This window comes from Pholis gunnellus (genome assembly GCF_910591455.1).
Source record: "Pholis gunnellus genome assembly, chromosome: 8".
Classification (NCBI taxonomy): Eukaryota; Metazoa; Chordata; class Actinopteri; order Perciformes; family Pholidae; genus Pholis; species Pholis gunnellus.
The window spans coordinates 3,557,679-3,578,588 of NC_136534.1; the positions used below are offsets into that span (position 1 = coordinate 3,557,679).

Consider the following 20,910-nt stretch of genomic DNA (forward strand, 5'->3'; position numbering starts at 1 on the left):
AGACGGCCCTGACCACGGTGATCCAGCGGGCTCAGTCAAGGCTCTCCTCTGTCAGGATGCTGGCTGACAGACGGTGCCCTCTGGCCTCCATTGGAACGGGGCTTCCTCCTCATGCACACACCTGCATGCTGGAGCATTGGCAGCACTGCTGTGAAACTGCCTTGGTCTCTGCTGTTTTTGTGTGCTCAGTTGACAGCTGAAACATCTTGCTTGTATTAAACCACCCCGAGGGCATGGACAAATTAATTTAGCATGCTGCATTGGGCACAAACACTTCCATTATAAACAGTTTTCTCTCTGTTTGGCCAGTTTGTTCTCACAACCTGCCTCTTTCAATTGACCTATCTGTTGGAGTAATTGGATGATTATGCATTTATATTAAGTCTACTTTGTGTGAACCAGTTCTTTGTAGGTTTGGAAGTGTCTGAATATTCAGCTGAAGAATCTTGAACGGACTCCTTATAGGAGTAAAAGTAGACCTGCAGATACTAACCCTGACACTATTTAAAGTAGTTTACAGTAAAATCATCTGCATATCTTTGCATTTGAACTAAATATGCCTTCTTTCCCCTTCAGGGATGGATGTGGATATGGAAACCCAGGGGGCTAGCCAGTACTCCAGCCAAGACCTCTACATGCAGTCTGGGGGTCCTGAAGACGGAGACCAGGGTTGGATGTCCTGGGCATGGTCCTTCGTCCCAGATATCGTAGGCGAAGAGGAGGGATATGAGGAAGGCCTCTACGAGCAGAGAGAGGCAGGAGGCATCCCAACCAACCCACAGCAACACACACCCAAAGACCCCATCGTCTCTATCGGCTTCTACTGCACCAAAGCCTCTGTTACCTTCAAGGTAAATCAGCTGATTAAAAAAAGAAAAAGATGTGCTTCATCATCAAAGATTCCATTACCAGATCACGGGTTACAATGCAGGCCAGCGTACATTGACTCAATGTCAAATATCAAAATGAAATGAAATAAATACTATAATATTTTCTACAGTTTTAAAAGTTAAGTATTCTGCATCACATTGCCAGTGATGCCATGTGGTAGGAATGTGATTTAACATTAAGCTGTACTTTTAAAATAATACAATTTATTTTAGATAAACTAATATATATACAGTGGCAACAAAAATACATTTTCATGTAAAAAAAACATAAGCGCATGGATTTATTGTAAAGATAAAAATGTAAGTGCCTTCAATGTGTACTACACGAAACGTAGACCCAATTTGTGTAGGGGGCTTTCATGGTAAGTCAGGAAATTCTGCATATAATGATATTTAATGTTGATGTAGAATTTCCTGGTTTAAGATATCGTTGTGTTAACAATTACAGTTGTTGTTTTTATTTCCCTGGCCGCCATTATTATACTCCCTCTTCCCACCCCGTCGCTGCGGCTTATATTTTGTGGTGATTTTCAGTTTGAGTCTCAAAGAGGGGCTTGATCTTCAGGAAGTCACAGTCCTCTTTGTCTCGGTGTGTGGTATAAGGGGAGGGTAGTGTAACCGCTAACTGACGTCTCGGGTCACGTTAATGTTTTAAACATCATACGTGGTGTGATGACTATTCAGAAATGGATCCCAAACTTTAATCCTGCCTGCTCACTCAGAATAGTTTGAATTCATCTGCGTTTCCCCTCAGGTTCAGGCACTTCGGATCGTGTGTGTGTGTGTGTGTGTGTGTGTGTGTGTGTGTGTGTGTGTGTGTGTGTGTGTGTGTGTGTGTGTGTGTGTGTGTGTGTGTGTGTGTGTGTGTGTGTGTGTGTGTGTGTGTGTGTGTGTGTGTGTGTGTGTGTGTGTGTGTGTGTGTGTGTGTGTGCGCGGTATGTCTCAGGCCAAACAGACCATGGTGCTTTTCTAATAACGTTTAAATTGTTCCTGTATTGTTTGAGTTCTTTTAATCAATTAATTGCCTCTCGTCTGGAGTAATTGCAGACAGCTGAAACGTTCTCGTCTCTTTCCTACAAGGAAGTATTTAGTTGGAGGAATTTCACGTCTTTGAGCAGCCACTGCCTGAACCTGCGGTTGATATGGACATGAAATCAGAGAGGTATTTTTAGATTGCTGACCCATTACTCCCCAAGATCTGTTTGATCAGAGAAACTGGCAGGATCATTGAATGATTTTAACACAATGACTAGCTCAGCGCTTACCATTTGTTCCGCTCTTTCACGTTCTGCACACCTGCCAAACTCATCGCACGCCAGACCTCACGCCATTCCTTTTTTGTTTTGGTATTTTCGTTTATTTCAACAACAACAGCAAGCGTTCCCAGAGTCTGCTTCCAACTTCTCTACCGTGTGACATTTCTGAGAAATGGACTTGAAGATATAGCCCCTGTCCTCGACAGTCTCATCTAAGGTCATAACATTTCCAAGATGCCTCATAAAGAATAATTTGATTTGTGTTGGACTACCGAAGCCTTTGAATGAGGCCAAGGTGTAATAAAGGAGAGGTAGCAGGGACGGCAGTGGCAGCAGTAGCTCTGTGTTCCGATGCTCCTGTGTCTGCTGTGTTGTTTCAGGCCGGGGTACAGCCAGAAATGCCCCGCCGTTGTTCCTATTGGACAAACAGTCATCCTGTTTGCATCTGTCTGACCGGCAGCTCGTCAGTGTCGGTGCTACGATGCGCTGGTGTCGTCAGAGAGAGCTAAACTTTAGTCAGATCATTCAACCTCCCTGCTCACCACTGCTCCCAGGGACCTGGGGGGGGGGGGGTGGAGCGGTCCCCGCACGTGATTAAACCGTCGGAATCTAACCAGGGAAAGGGAGCGAGGGTGAGAGAGTCTGCTCCATCATTGGGGATAATAAGGCACAGCTGCTCCTTGCACTGCACCTGCTTCCTGTGCTAAAAGTTGAACGGACTTGGGCCTGCACAGCTCTGCTCTACACCCACATTTCTTTAGGCTGACCTCGAAAGCATCACAGCTCTGTAGCCGTCTCCTTTCAGCTCGTCTCTCTCTTGCCTCCACTCTGTCTATACACACAGAATGAATGCTCTCAATGCTTTCAATCACTGTACATTATCAGTTCAACCCACGGTATCCCGAGTGCTTTAGTCATGTTCTGATTGTCATCCCCAATAATGCTGAGCGGGCCTCCCCTAGAGTCAGGGAGGAGCGACTGTCATGTGGTTTGATGAATGCCTCTGGCTGGGGTCCAGACTAGGAAAAAGAAAACGGTTCAAACGTCCCAAGGCTGGCATCCAGCCTCTGATCTAAGAGAAACGTCATCCGTCATTGTTTGGATGTTATTGTTTCTGGTTTTAAGCATTATTTTCGGGGGCCTCGTCGCCCCCTCACATCCAAAGACACGCATAACTTTTGTTTATTTTTCAGATCATGTATCTATTTCAGCAGTGGATTGCGGGTACACAAGCGCACACACACACACACACACGCACACACACACACACGCACGCACACACACACACACACACACACACACACACACACACACACACACACACACACACACACACACACACACACACAATGAGACATACTGTATGGGTTCCAATTTTAGTGTTGAATTTCTCTGAGATCCGTATTTTTTCCAAAACCGGTACTTATTCTGTCAAACAAAGCTGAACGTTCCCTTGTCGTCTCTCAATATTTGGAGGTGCCTCTTATACTGAACAGCCTTTTATTTTGTGTTGATTTGTTTTAATAGTTTTTAAATATCTACTTTTTTGTATGTGACAAAGCCTTAACGGTAACACGAACGTAACCATTGGAAAGGCTTCAGTTCTCAAAGTTTACTATCTTTGATTTTTTTATGACACCTTGTTGAAGCATTTCATTTCTTTTTTCACAGATTCAATCAAAGCTGTTTAGATTTTATGCTTTTTTTGTTCTGCTGTGATCAACTCAAAGGCAAAATGTCTTTGACTGCTAAATAATGCATTTATTTCATCTTTCTGAAGAATATTTAATGGTATCTGCCTCTCTGTCCTTTGTCCCAGCTGACTGAGACCCAGTCAGAGAGCAGCTACTACAGTCCTCAGAAGGTCAAGTCCAGAGAGGTGCTCTGCCTGGAGCAAGAGGGGATCACGATTGAGGTACAGTAAGATGCTACAGCTTAATGAAATGTGAAGATTGTAATAGCAGCTGATTTATTCACTGTGCAATTTGTTATTGATAAATTGTCAAAATTCCAAAATATACAAAGAGAAGCTACTTTAACCAACTAATCACAGTCCAGTAGAGTATGAAAAAAAAAAATTCTGTTTATTGTTACATTTATTGATATTGAGGCAAATGTGAAAATGTATCCGATATAGATTTTCAATCACATTGTTCATGTCTGGATTATAACCAATATTATGAGGAGGAATATTATTATTCCAAAAAACATCAGGCCCAACCATTCATTTTTTTCAACTAAAGCAGATTTTTCTGGTGATAATCTGCCCTCTATCAATTGTCATATCATGGCCAAACCTGGACAGACAAATGCAGATCCCCTATCCTTCCCTTTTGACCCTCCATTATTATTATTAGTGTCTCCTTGGTTCCTCTTAACTCCCTTCCTAAGTAGTTTTATAAAGCCTCTCCAGGTCACTAATCCGTGGCCTGTTGTGAACACAGAGGAATCCGTGTCTGAGTCGGGTCCAACTCTGATCATTTCCGCGTTTCCCCCTCGGCGTAGAAAATATTTAAAAAACCTTTTTCTCTGATTACCTGGTTGGAGCAGGAAAGGAGTTTTCTGCTCCTAAACTCTCTACCAGATGTGAGAAATTCGGAGAGATTTCCAATTCCAATTTCTGTAATTTATGCTTTTGCTGGAAGAGTGAGAGAGCAGTCTGAACTGGGACCAAAAGTGAGAGCGTTGAAAGGCAAAGGGGTGGCTAGTAAAACAGGGAAAACTAGGCCTTGTAATTATTGTGTGGTGAAACGTAAAGTTTTATTGGATTGCTCTCTGTTAAGTTGTCTGCTGGGTGAAGCAGAGGCACGGTGAGGGAGAGACGAGCAAACCTTTACTGGTTACAGGTGCTGCTAGACTCCTACCACACACTCACACTCCACCCTCAAGAGAAAATGGAAGCTGTCTGACCCCTGCTCTTTTTTATCATAATGAAATGAGCCCACAACCTCAGCAGCACGCAAACCAACTTAGCCTCAAGCCGGTCATGGTGGAGAACCTCGTTTGTGATGTATTTACAATAAATTGCGTCCCAAACTGCCATTATTTTCAAATGTTATGTTTTACTGTGATGTAAAAGGTTAAAAAGGTTAAATTATTTTCTGTGAATTATTGCACAGTTCTGGTTTTACTGGGCTTCTGTTGACTGATTTAAGACATTTTACACCCTGGGGAAGGATTCTGAAGCTAACACTGTCGCCTTCTGTGTAGTTTTAACTTATTATTATTATTATTATTATTATTACTAACTGTACAGGTCGTTGTATTCCTTATTTTCCTTACTGGAGGAAAAGTGCCCCAGAGTTTATCCAGTTTCCACATTGTTGTTTATGTCCAGGTGGATAAATCTGGAGTATAAAAGCTGCTTCAAGTTTCTTCCTCTGCTTTTTATTCCAGGTGCTGATGATGGGGGAGCCCTTCTTCGATTGTCAGATTGGCTTTGTGGGTTGCCGGGCACTCTGCCTGAAAGGCATCATGGGAGTACGCGATTTTGACGAAAACATGAACCGACGCGAAGAGGTAAAGACAGCATGAAAAACCTCAAGGAAAAATGAAAACAAAAAGCGGAAAACTTGAGTGAGAGGGATAAAGAAAGATCATTTAAAAGCCCAGAACAGAGATGAGTTTCACCCAAACGGCCTCCCCGCAGCCTCTATTGCTCCCCAGAGCTTTCAGAAGGAGGTAGAGATGTGGTCTGGTTTGTTTATGGAAGAGACCCAGCTGGCTCTCTGTAATTCACCGTAATGCTCTGTGTTTGCCAGATACACCACTGTGTCAGCTGCAGTCTCACCATCCGCTCATGTGCAGTGCAATGCTTCTGGGCTCAATAAAAATCAATGTATTTCATCAACTATATGTTAACTAATGGTTGTTTTTCTGAAGTATTTTTTCATTTGTGGGTCACCTACAGCTTGGTCGATTGCATTTGATAAGGGACAGTAAAGTATTCATATGAAATAGTTTGAAATACTTCTGGATAAGATCTTCTTTTCTGTAGTTGGGGCTAAGTTGTATGTTTGTGTCATCTAAAATAATCTTAAACTTTCCTTTTTATTCCTCTCCTTGTCTCGTCTCTCTGTCTCCGCAGGATGCAGTGTTCTTCAGCTGTGGGGACAGCCTGAGCAGCAAAGGAATGACCTACCTTACCAACTCTCTCTTTGACTACCGCAGTCCAGAGAACAACGGAGTCCGGGCGGAGTTCATCCTGGATACCGCTAATCACAAGGTCAAAGAGAACATTTTGACTCTGGAGCGGGGTGGCACCAGCTGGTCTTTACTAAGCCTGGTCATTACTGTTCAGTCGGTCTTTGTTAAGACCAATCTGTAGAATGGACTTTTTCTGGGTTTCACCAACCTAACTAAGCCTAGACTTAACTACGCCCGGTGCTGGCAGTGTGCGTTGCTAGGATACATTAACAATCTGCCTATGTCTTTGTAATGTGTTGCTAAAAATGTAGCATTTCACACTCAAGCAGACTAACCACTAAGGCTTCAAAGGACACCCAAGGAACCGATAGCTGAGACTACGGCATATGGCAAAAATGAAGCAGTCGGTTAACCAGGCCAAGAACCAACTCAACACGCAGCTCACAGCTGTTCAACCAACAGCAATACACAAAAGTGCATTAAACGCGATTGACTCACTGATGCTGTTTACTCCAACAGCACCTGCCATCGACACAGTCCTCACTAAACATCTCAAGCTGTTTAGAGAACAAAACGTTCACAAGAATGATGCAAAAACCTCTTTATTAAGACATCTGTTTCTTTATTTTCAGAAACACAACGGGTCAAACACGTGTTTCCTAACACATGTTAGTGTGGGTATGGCTAACTTTGCTCACACAGTTATTGACAACTGGGTCAATAAACACTAATCTGAGATCATTGCATCCAGTCTCTCTTCAAGCGTTCACAGGAAACGCTGGAATTATAGCTATTATCATATTTAGTGGTAATATAGTATTTCTCTTTTTTTTTGTTTAACTCTCAGTAATTCCTCCTTGCAATAAATCATTGTGATTGAAATGACTGGCACTTAGATTACCTCTTGTCAGCCACCCTGCTGCTGGCTGCAGTGGAGGAATGTGCCCTGCTATCTCAGCAGTAGTGTTAAAGCCATTATTCCTGATAACCACCAGCTCCCTTCATCCGCCATCCCAGCTGAAGTGTTGACTCTGCTGCAGAAATGTTCATGACCCTCAAATGAAGCAATTGTTTGGACATCCATCCATCCATCTAGCCACACTTGAAAGTCTTAAAGAGTCAAAGGGTTTTCGTGTTAATTCATTAGCGGTTTTGAAACCAGCCAATGGCTTTGATCCAAAAGCATGCCAGAGCCATTAGAGGTCCCCTAATAAATATTACTCATTAACCCGCCTGACTGATAAGGCTCTATTGAAACCTCTGTTTGGAGAGCTAGTGAGTGAGTCTGGGGTGGGGGTGTTAAAATGTGTAGGCGAGAGGGGCCCCTCTCATTCTCTCTGTTTACCAGTGGTTTGATGTGCAGTAGAAGTATAACTTTCTCATATTGTCTATAGCACAGGGTCAACGGCTCTTAACCTGCAGTTACGGTAAAACAATACACTTAGGTAGAACAAACGTTCTTTTATCTATATTTAGGGGTTATTTGTTAATAATGGTCCTAAATAAAGCCGTAGTCCAAAGACATGCAGGCCTATGTTAATGAAAACTCTAAATGACCCGCAGAGTGTTTTAGCCCTGTAATAAACTGCTGTATGGAATGGTGGTTACACACTATCTTTAGTGTTAGGTAACTGACGGTTACAAAGTGCTTTAATAATCTTTCTCCAAAATGTATTGCTTTCAGATACAGTCTGCATTACATTGATGCTTTTCAAAGCTGAACCTTTGCTATCTTGATGAATATTTCCAAATAACATTTCACAATGTCATGTTGAAACTATCATCTTTTACGAGATAAGTTACGTCTTTCCAGTGGCATTCAGCCAAGCACCAATCGAATGAAACTTTCACTTCCATTTATAAATAGCTTTATTGCTCAACACAGGCCAGACGTGATATGTAAAACATTTACAATTATAAATGAAGAATAATGAAATATAGTTGAGTCTACTCGCTATCACAAGTTCTGCTCTTAGGAGTTGATTGAAAAAGTTGATGGGTTGTACTTTCACCATGATCAAGTATCTCCTTATGTTTCAAGCCTTTGTCAAGAGTTCCAGATATTCATGTTATTGTTAGCAAGTTAAAAAAAAAAAAAATGCGATCAACCCCTCAATTACTCTTTTTTTATCTCTGATTTGACCCCCTTGGCCGTATCCACCGTGACCCCAGTCACTGCCACTCTTAAATGCTATCAGCTTGTTTGCTCCTTTACTGCCATGTTTACCTAACTCCACTTTTGTTTGACAGGAGAGCTATACGGAGATAGCAGGCATGCAGCGCTTCGGTGCTTTCTACATGGATTATCTCTACACAATGGAGAACAGCAGCGCCAAAGGTACTGTCTAATTCATTCCTCCTCACAGACCTGTTTGCTCACCTTGCCACCTCTTCTGTTTTTCTTTATGTCTGTCATGTTCTCCTTTTCTCTGCCTTGCGCTCTCTTTCTTCCTATCCATATTGTATTTCTTTCTCGCTTTTCTTCTCTTCTCTTCTTTTTTCTTTCCTCTCCTCTCCTCTCCTCTCTGTCGAACAAGCCCCCTGGAGACCTGAAGAAAGAGCTTGTCTTGTTTGAGTCCCAGCCACCTGGTCCTTGACCCTTCCTGTCCTCGCTCTCACCCCAAACTTACCTGGAGGGCAACTGTCAGAAGTGTTTAGTCTGCACTGACACATATTTGAGTTTCTTTCTCCCCGCTGCTTGTTGAAACACCGTTCACCCCCCCGTCTCTTTACCTGTAAGCTCTTGAGAAAGTGAATAGGTTCCTCTTGGCTAATTAGGTGTCACTCTTCCTGGCAGAAGCTCGAAGACGGGCAGGATTCCTCATTCCTCAGCCGCAGCACTCAAGAATGTTTATTCAGGTCTGAAAGATCTGAAGTTCCCATTAGGAGATAAAGCGCTGCCCCTTCAATTTGAAATGCTATATTTGGCCCACAAACGTCTCCGCGCGAGCATTTTATTTCAATGCTGCTAGGAAGCTGTATGTCACCTTTATGACATTCACAAGTCCCCCCTCCACCTAAAAATACATAGATGAAAAGGAAAGCTACATTTCTCAGCACTTTCAGATCTAATCTAGATCAAGTGCAACCCCTTACTGTGTCAAATGGTAAAAATGTATAATATGTATATATACAAAAGGATAGGCTCATGTGTAACTGGCAAATATAACGTTGCAAACCACCAGTTACAGCGATGACTAATTTTGATGACAGCTGCCCTTTTAATTAACACCAAAGAAATCTGGGTGAACCTATTTAATGACCGGAACAGATCATTCGATGTATTGCAGTTGGAGTCTAGTGCCACCTGTGTTGTTTCACTTGCCATCCTCTTTTCCTCTTTCATTTTTTCTTTCTACCTCTTTCTGACTAGGCTATTGTTTCCTCCCGCATGACAGCTACAGATAATTATCTAAATGAAAAATAAACATTGATACTGTCATCCTGAGCTGTCAAAGTCATTTCTGACAGCAGGATAAGTGTCAGTCTCTTTTCCTGCGGGATGGCTGTGGTTACTCTTGTCAATTGGAATGCTTCTCTTCTGTCAGTGTTTCTCTTCTTCTCGGACGCAGACCAGATCCAGTGTCAACCAAACAAATTACTTTCCATCGCCATGGGACTAACATAAACTCTGAGTCAACCGAAATACTAACCGACCCGGGTCACACTCGCCATTGACTTCACATTAGAGCCACGCTGCAGATTAAAAACTTTTTTTTTAATCTTGGGGAAATGGAGACACTTTAAATTGTCTAAATCCCGGCTAATTTCAGCCTCCTCGTCATTCCACTGACCGTTCTAACTGCAGCCATATGGATGATATTAGGCCTAATCCATTGCAGTTAATTCCCACTGAAGAAGGGAAAGGGAAGTGGCATTGCCCTTTATAAACCCCCAAAATATAGTGTGGGTTTCAACCCATCCCCCAACCCTTTCAGCTAAAAAGTGGAACTCATAGTGTTGGCTCTCTGAGCTGTAAGAATGTCCGTTGCGGAATGTAATGGGAATAAAGAAAGTTGTGACCCTTTGTCCGCTCCCTCCCTGGCTGCCATTCATCTACCCCCTTCTTTTATTTTTAATTTCTGCCTTTTTTATTGCCGGGGAGCTGAGTCTTTTAAGTGGACCTCTGGAACAGGGGCCTGTGATGAATGAAGGGACAGCTGTGTGAGGGAAGTGGACATTTGGAAAATTCATCATTCCAGTGGGTCACGGCTATGTGAGCTGCTCGCTGCTGCTGCATTACATCGCTGCCATCTCTGTTGTGTTTTACCCCAACAGATGATGAGATTCTACACTTGAGTTGTAGAGTACATGATTAAAAGAAAGAAATGGGATACGGGGAAAGATGTTGCTGCCTTAACTATTTGTCAACAGTACATAACCCTGTTTGTTAAATACAGTAGAAGACATGTCTGCTGACTTTGAGAAAAGCGGAAAAATGTGTCGCATTTGCTGGCTGAGTGACAGAAGAATCCTCAAGTTTGTAATGGCACACACTGTATATATTTAATCATGTTTGTTTCTGTTTGCAGGCTCTCAGGACTTCTCGGCAGTGAGTACGGAGGACGTAGTGCCCGCTGTCCAAGAGACATCCATCAAGAGGCTGGTGGTGGGACCTCTGGACGTCAGGCTGAACAGCAGCGCTGTCCACCGCATCCTCAAGATGGTCACCTGTGGCATGGACCACGAGTACGAGCCCTACTGCAAACCACAGCCAGGTCAGTTTGCTCAGCAGCTAACAACTAATAGTTCACTTTACTCCCTACGCTCAACTAACTCTTTCAACACTGTCTCTTATCTTCCCTTCTGCTCCGTTCTACTCTGCCAACGAGCAGAAACCCCCAACAGTTTGCACTTGACAGTATCCTCATCACATTGTTATTTCCTTGCACAACCCATCTTTCAACACACAGCTGTACATGAAAATAGTGACCTTTTGGGCCACATGAGGGAGGCTAAGCCAAACACCTTTTGTGTTAGTGGACGTCCCAGCACGGCTATTGATGAGCTCATCCCTGGGATGTTGTGAAAGAACACGGAATGTGTGTCTGCGTGTAATATCTGTAGCAATAACTCATTTTTTGCGAAACAATAACATCCGTAGGTTTCGGCTGTTTCAGCATCTGCGATAGATAATAGATGATGGTGTAATTACTACAGAGCTTTTGACTAAAGCTGGGTAGGTCAGTGCATTCCTTCCTGTTTCTATATGTGTCTGTGCTCTCTGTGGCGTTCTCTGGAGAAGGGTCAGTATCGTTACCACCTCCTGTGGGGGGGATTGAGAAATTGAAAGTAGATAAAAAAAGGAAGTCTTTTTTACCAAGGTAGCGAATTCAGATGGAGTGATAAAATAACACATGCCTTATGTAGTTTCCTAAATCAAGCTCTCCTCTCCTCCCCTGCAGCCTTGGCTTCATCATGGCACTGTGTGTGTGCTTGCCAGGAGAGAAGTAGAGGTCAGGGGGTCAAAGACATGACTATCTTTCTACTCATCCTGTCCTCTTCTTTGCTCCTCCTCGTACGCTCCTTGCCAAGAGCTCATGAAGAATCACTTTCCTCCCCAAAACTAGCTGTAAATAGAGAGCAAATTGGCTGGTGTTTGTGTATTTTATAATATCTTGCATTTAGAGTGGGAGGCTATATATATATATTGCCCAAGAACAATAGAAGGAGTAAAGTAACAAGACATTTAGGGCTGGATCTCGAGGCGTGACAGTTCTAGTTTTTTGTATTGTGCTTCATGTAGAGTGTTTTAGTGTGTGTAATCATGCCTCTGTGTACCACGTGAGCTGCATGGTTTTTGTAAAAGTGAATCTTGACTTGAGCCCTGGCATATGATTAGATTGGACATGGCAGCGCCAGATGAACCTGATGCGTGGCTGTGGCATTAGGCCAAAGAGCAAAACCAGCTTCGGGATCAGGTTCTGAGCCCACCTTGGAGCTGGGAATGTAGCCCAACAGAACCTTTACAGAAAAGAAACAAGCCCGTGTCCTGGGATCGGAGCCAAGGCCGTTCAGTAACAAAGCCCTAAGGTTTTGGTCCACCTCAGGCCCTGGACCCAGTTTAGCGGTTCAGTGCCCTGGTCCCCCCTTCCTTTGGTGAGCGCTGACCTCGCTCGCCTCTACTCAATGTTGACTTGCTGGTTCACTATATGTTCTTCCCTTCTGGATGTTTCTGGTCATTGATTGAATGAGTGGTTTTATGAGATAGTTCAAAACAAAGCTACTAGAAAACAAGCACTGTAATGAATATCGCTCACTGATGCCAGTACGTTTTTAGTGCATGTTGATTCTATTTAGTGTATGAGATGGTGGGTTTTTGTTGGAAAATACTTTTTTTTTATTGTTTTAATGCTGCAGGCATAGAAGAGAGGCGCCCACTCAAAGAAATCTGGTGTGCTTTACAGCTAACCTCTTTCTCTCTTAAAAAAATAATTCTTTAGTCCTCAAATCCTTAATGCACCACAGGTCGCATACTAGTGGTTAGATTGACTTGTGTAAAACATAGAATGTTTAATCTTACACGGCAGCCTCGCCCATCACTTTGCCTCTGCGATGTGTTCCAAAGCTAATGTTTCTTTCTGTTGTGTCATCGTCTCTGTAGAAGTGGTTGATGAGAGCCTCGGTGCAGCTACTCCAGAGGAGATCTCAAGCTTAGAGGAGTTCATCCCGACCAGACTCACGTGTCTCACTCTGCTCCAAGTCTCAGTGACCCTCTCCATGGCGGAGTTCAACCTCCTTCACACACTAATGCCGGTCATCATGGGATGCAAGGTGGTGCACACAGACCTACATTATTATAGACAAACTCCCATTTCCTGATTAAACAGAAGTACCATAGTAAAAAAGTGAATCATCAAATCCAGCACATTAAACCCATCATTATAAAAGTCACACAGTCACAACTTCAGTTCAATTTTAAGAACTCGTCAGAGAGTCCAGCTGCGATATGTATTCTCCCTTTTAATCCCTTTCCCTTTCATATCCTCCATCCCTCAGACCGCACCGGGGCCGGTCAACATCCCAGCGTTTCAGCCGGTGCGCCCTCTACCTGCCGTGCAGTTCCAGGTGGAAAGGGTGAACATGGAGCACTCGGTGCCCATGTACGCTCCAGAGCTGGTCAGCACCGTCAGCGGTCTCAGCCAGCCCTCAGACAACCTGCTCCATCACTGCTATGCACACCTCTACCTCAAGGTGAGCACAAGGCTATTGTATATCACAGCTGTCCTTTCTGTACATAAAAGACAAAAATGGGACATATGACAAACGACACAATGGGCCTTTCTCAATATGCGTACTTCTCTGTACTTGTGAACTTGGGTATTGAGAAAGGCCCAGAGATGTTTTCCTAAAAGGTCATTCAGATCTAGATTCTATTTTAACCCTGCACATCTCATGTTGGTTTTACATTTGCTGATTTGGTTCTCTTATTAAAGTTCTGTGCTGTTTAAACCGTTAAACTCAGTATGCTTTCTTCCATTATCTTCTATTATATATTTGATCATGTAAAGTGCAAAAAGTTATGGAAGAGTGGATGCAAAACCATGCCCTCATACAACATTTATTCCAATGCCCCTTTTCCTGTCACATTTTTGTTTATGTTTTATTGCTTTCATTTGATTGTACATGTTTCTATCTATAGACAAAACACACAGGGTAATTTACACATCAGTCTAAAGTCTGCATGGCCACAGTCTTAACTCCACCCTGAAATGACCCTAATGACCTGCATGACCCCTTTTTACCTGGTCATAAAAGTCTCAGCACTGGGCTGTCTGATGAGCACCAGTCCAGCTCTGGTCTACTTCATGCTTGTATTGTGCAGCGTCGACATTCCCCTCTTACTGCGTTGCTTTTATGGTTTCGAGTTTCAAGCTCAAGAGATCAAATTCATTACAGTTAAATTTAGCAGCAACATCAAATAGGGCCTTTTGGTTTGTTAGAGAACGAGTTTAAAATCACACTTTAATATTTCCTTTCACCCATACACAGATTGTCTCATACGATGTGGCCAATTTTAGTAATTACAGTTTGTTCTATAATTCGATTGTGGCAGTTTCCTAAGGACAGTCACGAGACAGGAACAAATCCCAACGATCCGCTGTGAGTCATTGAATTCATCAAATCATTGATTCTCCTCTAAATGTGTCTCAGCACTTTGTATACATAGCTATAAAGCATGAATTATTTACATACACACTATTTGCTTAGTATTTCATTTAAATACGGGTGAAGGTAAAGACACATCTGCTGACTTTAGTCATCAATAAAACAATGTTTTAACCTTTCTATTCATAGTTGACTTGAAGGCCAGGATGTCCCGTGCAGTACATATAGAACTATGGTGGCTTTAGCAAATACAGCTAATCCCCCTTTTAGGAAGCCTGGATAACAGATCTGGGCTGATCCGGGGTGGCCCAGTCTTGCCTGGTCTGTTTTATTTTTTTAAGGCAGGATGTTTGCCGGACATCATGCTGGTAGTCCTTATCACAGGGTCACCGAGGGGTTAACAGTCACCTGGTCAGTGGCCAAGGATCTCTTCTGACCAATCAGCATCTGTATCTGCCAAGATTCTAATTGCGCCTCTGGATTTTGGCAGTGGGATCATGACGAGGTGGAGGTCACTCTGGCCGCAATTCACCCGCTGCAGGAAGTGATTTGAAACGGGTATAAACTAAGGCTTATCTTAATCGGTCTTTTATTGACACTGGCTGACAAAGCTAAGGTGTCTGTGCTGAGTGTAGCGGTTAGCCATTGTCTCACTTTTCCGTGGTTATAGACAAGAACTCAACGTCAGCCTTGCTCAACAAGGAGGAAACAGAAGGAAACAGACCGATCATTATTGAAACTTTGGGTTATTTGAAGAACTAGTTGTGTTTGGCTGCTGAGATCTGGTCTCCCAGAGGAAGCTGGAGTGAATCGGTCCGTGGCTATACGGCCTCAAGCTTGCATTTCAAAGTGAGATTTTTATTATGTCTACATCTTTATCTGGCAATCGTACAGTTACATTTTGTTATTCTACTCTGTTGTGTAATATTCCAGCCATAGGCCAGTTGTCCATTTATAAATGAATTATCATTTTAGTTTGGTCCAAGGTTGTGTCCGCCTGCTCTGGGCCGTCTGCTCAGCTAAGGGGTTTGGTAGACCTTCTCTTGGAATTGAGTGAATCCTGCCCTGAGCATATACAGCAGCTGCATGTGGGACAGCTGGGCCCAGCCATCATCCACTGCCTCAAATATTAAACTGGACTTCATCCACCATGCTCACTATTAACAGTATGTAAACATTGAGGTTGCAGTACATTCTGTGTCTGGCAATGTGGCTACTTGTAGCTGAGATAATGAGAATACGATCATGAGCCACGTTGTCACTAAACGACACCACACTCTTCCTGGAAAAATACGTGAATATTACCTTGGCACGATCTGGACCTGATGACTCTGATCCATATGAAGGGACTGTGCTGTCATTTGGGGGCAAGCAAGAGTGTTGCTTAATTTCTTTCTGCTTTAACTTGTTGCTGTATGTGTGCACACTTACAGAAAACCTCAAAATTATTCTGAAACCTTCAGTTCAGTGCGTTATTTGTTCGTAGACCTCTGTGCCCTTTCGCCGTGCACAGTGTGTTCAGGACTCAGTAATGTGTATCCTCCTTGAATCACTCTGCAGTGGATACGTCACTTCTGCCATGTCATCTTTGCCTTGAAAAGCTATTACAGGAAAAAAACAAATGTGTCTGCATTGGTGTAATGTAAGTGTAGTTTACATACATGTTTTGGTGGGTTCAACCATAGACTGTATATAAACAGTGGACGTAGTCATGGTGTTGTCACCCATTGGTTTGTGGACTGATGTTTTGAAGCTTCGAGTTCAGCGATTCCTCTGTTGCCATGTTGGATTACGGCCGTTGCCATGTCTTTGTTTTTTCAACCAATGAACGGAAGTGACCATATTTGTAATGCGGAGGAGTGACGCAGAGACGCCTTACACAGCTCTGGTAACGACCTGTCAATCACAGAAACCCCGCCCTAAAGCATACTCTGCTTTATGGTCTATTTCAGTGTTTTTTAACCTTTTCTGAACCGTAGTACATTTTTTACATTAAAAAGATCCTGCGGCACACCAACAACCTGTTTCATAATACCGCATTTATGCTGACAATTTAATGACAAGTCTCTCAATTTGTTGATCCTTACTCAGTGTGAAACCTGTGTACGCAGGGAAACAAAATAGTCCGTGTTCTTGTTTTGAAGTGATGGGTGTTTCGTCTGGAGATGACGTTTCAGCTTGCTGATGGCACCGTTGGATACTTTTTCCCCACACACCAAGCATAACGGAGTCGGTGCAGTCAGATCCCCGGTGAAAGTAAATCCAAATGAAAGATAACTTTCGCTGTATAGCCTCGAGCTCACCGTTTTTATTTCTTTGTACCACCACTCATACTAGGCTTTTCATCTGGGTTAGAATGTTGTCCATTGCCCAGTTCAGAGTCTGCACTTTTACTTTTCAAATATTTCTCCATCGCTGTTCATCTTGTCACCTCTCCCGTGCATCATTTCATTCTAACTAACAAGGTCATTATTGCGCTACCTACTGCCACCCACTGGCTGGAAGAGTATTTAATTACTTAGCCAGCCAACTAGAGATTGAGACCATAAACTCATGTTTCACAATGTTTACTGAGGTAATAAATCGAGGAGAGTATTTTTCTCATAGACTTCCATACAATCTGACTTCTTTTTGCATTGGCTTCACTCGCTAGAACCGAAGATTGCCGCCTGGGTTCAACATACGGATACTTTTAATGGTCCTTCCCAGACTGGAAGATGGACTTGCTGACAGCTGTTTGTTCAGTAAACAAGGATGATAAGATGATTCCGTCTTCTTTTTGTTGTCTGTTTCCTTATTTTCATGGAGGCAGCTATATGTGAAGACGATATGTCATGTGTGCAGCATTTGAGTCCAGCACTAATTTCCCAGTGAGGACAATATCATGTCTTCTGACTCTGGAAGAGTGCAGATTTGGGATACGACAGGTCTGCTGAAGACAAAAAGGCTCAAAACAGTTCAGTTGTGATTGAGATGAGAGAACAGCCCCACTCTCTCCCTCTATTTCTCACACCCTCTCCCTTTCTTTCTCTCTCTCTCTCTCTCTCTCTCCAGGTGTTTGGGTTCCAGGCAGGCTTGACGGTCCAGGACAGTACAGGAGGTTTCCTGCCTCTCATCCCCATCATCCCTTCCTTTAGCACTGCACTCTATGGGAAGCTGATCCAGATGCCTGCATACTGGTGAGCACCTTAATATGGATGGAACTCTGAGTGAGCATGGAGACAGGCAGAGTTCCCCATGTGAACATCAATTATATGATCTCTTCTCTCAGTAACTGCAGATGAATTTAAAGGTATATGGTGGGGAAAAAAACAACAGTATACGCTCCTATTTTTTCACTTTTACACTAATGTATATATCAGGGGTGGAAAAATCTTTCAAAAATGGAATTCGTCACCTCAGATAATTTGATTTGGACTTGGCATTTTTTGCAATAGTTTTGCTCTCCCTAACATGGTTACCTCAAATTGTTTATAGGCTTTGACATTTAATAGTTGCCCCTTTTTAGAATGGTTGGGATTGAAGTGATGCCCGCAGATGTGAAGCCCAATCTTGTATCGTATTCATTTAACACTTACTTTACGTTTACATCACAACGTGTGATATCTTCCTGGAAGAAATGGTCCCGGGGTGTTTGGTTCAAGTAAAGGTTCCCCAACATGTTTGAGCTCCGGATGTATCCTGAGATGGTGTCCAAAAAATCATACTGTACATCACTGTACAGTATCTAGAGAAGCTTACTAGTCTGTACCTATTTAGTTCTATCTAGGTGGGGTGTTGTACAATGTAACATATGTGAGATAATCACTGGCAGCACTAGGTGATTAAGGTCAACACATTCCTCAAAGTACACACTGTATATGTAAGGTGCTCGTCACTATGTGATGGCTAAAGAGACTTGGCCAAGTACAGTAAACAGAAGGGTGATTTACATTCTACAAGCACCTGTGGGAGGCATCGAGTGCTCAAGGGATGACCTTTTAACACCACCTTTATGATTTTTGAAGCGTAAATACAATCACCAGCAGTATAAAGCTAACGTCAGGCAATAAACAAACTGCACCACGGTCACATGACTGCACGTCACCACCACCAAGATAAAGATGGACTAGTCGGCGTGATGGCGTTTTGTAGTGTCAGCCACTTGTTAGCAACCGCCTTCTTTTAAAGTGAGTAAAAGCTTCAAAATTCACTAGAGCGATACATTTACGAACCTATTTTAATATCGTAGAACACATCGACTTCGAGACAAGGGAAGAGGACGTGCAAAAATGCAGACTCATTACGGTGTTTTAGAACTCATTCCTGCAGCACATTATTATGGGTAACAATCACCCATCAGTTTAATCCAGTAAAGACGCATACATATGGGTGTGAACCTCCTCTGTGTATTGGTCCTTGATAGGCTTGTCTGTATACACTGTGTGTGTATGTGTATGTGTGGTGTTAGGCCCATGTATTGTACTTAATAAAGAGGACTGCAGGCTTTTGCGGGGAGTGCATCAAAGGGTATTTAAAGTGATGGATGAGCCGCTTCTTCAGCGGTTAGTGGGGAAAACAGAAAAACACAGTCATCGGGTAACAACTGCAACAATTTCTCACATGGTTTGAAACACAAGGAGAGGAAACTAATACAACGCTGTCTAAAGAGATGAAAAAACATATTGCCATATCCCTGCCCTAGCAGACTGGGGATGACTCATCGGGGATGTCCCCCAAGAGAGGGTAGGAGTTGAAGGGAGGACAAGAAGGGAAAGGAGAGGAATAAGGCTCCATAGTCTTTAAGTGTTGAAGTTATCAAAGTCCAAAGAGAATGGGAGAAAATGGAAAAGTCTACAAATAGGCAGAGAGTGAGAGAATGGAGTGGAGAGAAGGGGATGAGAGGGTGGAAGATGAGTAGAGAGGATGATGGGAAAAGTGTGAATGGACAGTCCTGGACAGGAAGAGGGATGAGACACAAGCTTGGGAAGATGGATAAAGGGGAGAAACATTTTAGAGAAAGAATGATCTCAGCGTACGTTTACAGTATCGATCTTTGTGTGTCGTCTTTAACTTTGTGGGGCTTTTTTATTGAAAATGTCGTAGTGAACTTACTCCTACTTATTACTCATATGTATGTATTAAACAATTGTAATACTTAATTAGGGCTCTGTAAAGAATGAATGAGTAGCTCATGTCCTGTCTTCCATTTAGAACAACTAAATACTCTCCGGACGTCACCTTGATTTTGTCGTTCACCAGAACCTCGACTGGGACGGACATGTAGAGCTTGGTAGAGCGACAAATGAACGAATCTTTTCAGTCTTTGAAATACAGCAAAATATCTCTCTCCATCGTTCACCCTGTCACTGTGTGTTCAGTAATCATCATCTGGGAAAGCCCTTGATGCAAGCACACACACACACCAACACACACACACACACCCTGTGCCCTCTCTCTCACACCTTGCACTCAAAGTGCCTGTTAAAGCAGGAAACCTGTGCGAGAGCACTAGCTTGGGAATCCGTTTCCCCCCATTAGTTTAGATTTAAACATGTCAAAGACCTGCAGATGGTTTTTACTTCTTCCCCAGGCAAACATTGTATCTACTGTACAGCGGTTAGCTGGCAACACAGTGAACCGCAAGGCCCTCACTCGAGTGTGTGTGTGTGTGTGTGTGTGTGTGTGTGTGTGTGTGTGTGTGTGTGTGTGTGTGTGTGTGTGTGTGTGTGTGTGTGTGTGTGTGTGTGTGTGTGTGTGTGTGTGTGTGTGTGTGTGTGTCTGTAGACCCAATCCGGTTCCCGGTGTGCTCTGCTCCCAATAAGAGACTGCTAGCTGCTTGTTTGATCTCCAGCTCTCCCCCTGTTTCAGTCCTGCCTGCCTCAAATAGTGGATTCAGATGTCAAACGGACGTTATTTTTCTTTCTGACAATCACTAGATGTTTCTCATCTTCTGAGAGCCTTCCAGATCAGTGCCCCCAAACCCCCCCATGGCTTTTTTCTCAGCCTAGACCAGCCCTTAGAAATAACATCGACAACCTCTCACAGTCTCCTCTACACGTTAAGAAAGCCCTCTGTTATTCTTTGTTGCAAGCAAGCCTTTTGATGAATACAGTATGTCCAGTATGCACCAGGAGTCCTTATCTTCTTGTGATTATCTGTTAGTCTATCTGGCATTGCGATCATACCTCAGAATAAGTCAACATGTCAGATAATTCTACTTCCCTTAACAGGATTATTTCCACTTCATCTCATTTTCCTCATCCCCAATTTCGATTTAGCTTGATGTTTCCGACAGTTTGACAGGTTAGAGGCGCTTCAGTTGCCTGTTTGTTTCACTGTCGGTCTCTTTGCTGCATATGATAATAGAACTGGGTGTGTTGTGCAGGGTTATGAGCTCAGAACCTGCCAAAGTGACTCATATTTGACCCTTTTCCGTCAAAGTGGGAGGTATGGCCTGTCTTGCTTACTGACCCATGTGTCGCTGCAGTCAATCCAATCAACACAACCTGACAGTTTGCTCCTGGAAG

At 43.1% G+C, this 20,910-nt stretch overlaps 1 protein-coding gene across 2 annotated transcripts in view; it reads left to right on the plus strand.

Annotated features, from left to right (window-relative positions):
• vps13b (vacuolar protein sorting 13 homolog B) overlaps nucleotides 1–20,910 on the plus strand; it is a 339,886-nt gene that overhangs the window by 34,034 nt on the left and 284,942 nt on the right. For both annotated transcript variants that reach the window (XM_079164264.1, XM_079164265.1), the window contains exons 8-16: nucleotides 577–851; nucleotides 3,966–4,061; nucleotides 5,543–5,665; nucleotides 6,234–6,371; nucleotides 8,543–8,630; nucleotides 10,825–11,010; nucleotides 12,897–13,066; nucleotides 13,292–13,486; nucleotides 17,456–17,580. In XM_079164264.1, the coding sequence (XP_079020390.1) occupies nucleotides 577–851; nucleotides 3,966–4,061; nucleotides 5,543–5,665; nucleotides 6,234–6,371; nucleotides 8,543–8,630; nucleotides 10,825–11,010; nucleotides 12,897–13,066; nucleotides 13,292–13,486; nucleotides 17,456–17,580 (1,396 nt within the window). The remainder of the gene's footprint in view (nucleotides 1–576; nucleotides 852–3,965; nucleotides 4,062–5,542; nucleotides 5,666–6,233; nucleotides 6,372–8,542; nucleotides 8,631–10,824; nucleotides 11,011–12,896; nucleotides 13,067–13,291; nucleotides 13,487–17,455; nucleotides 17,581–20,910) is intronic.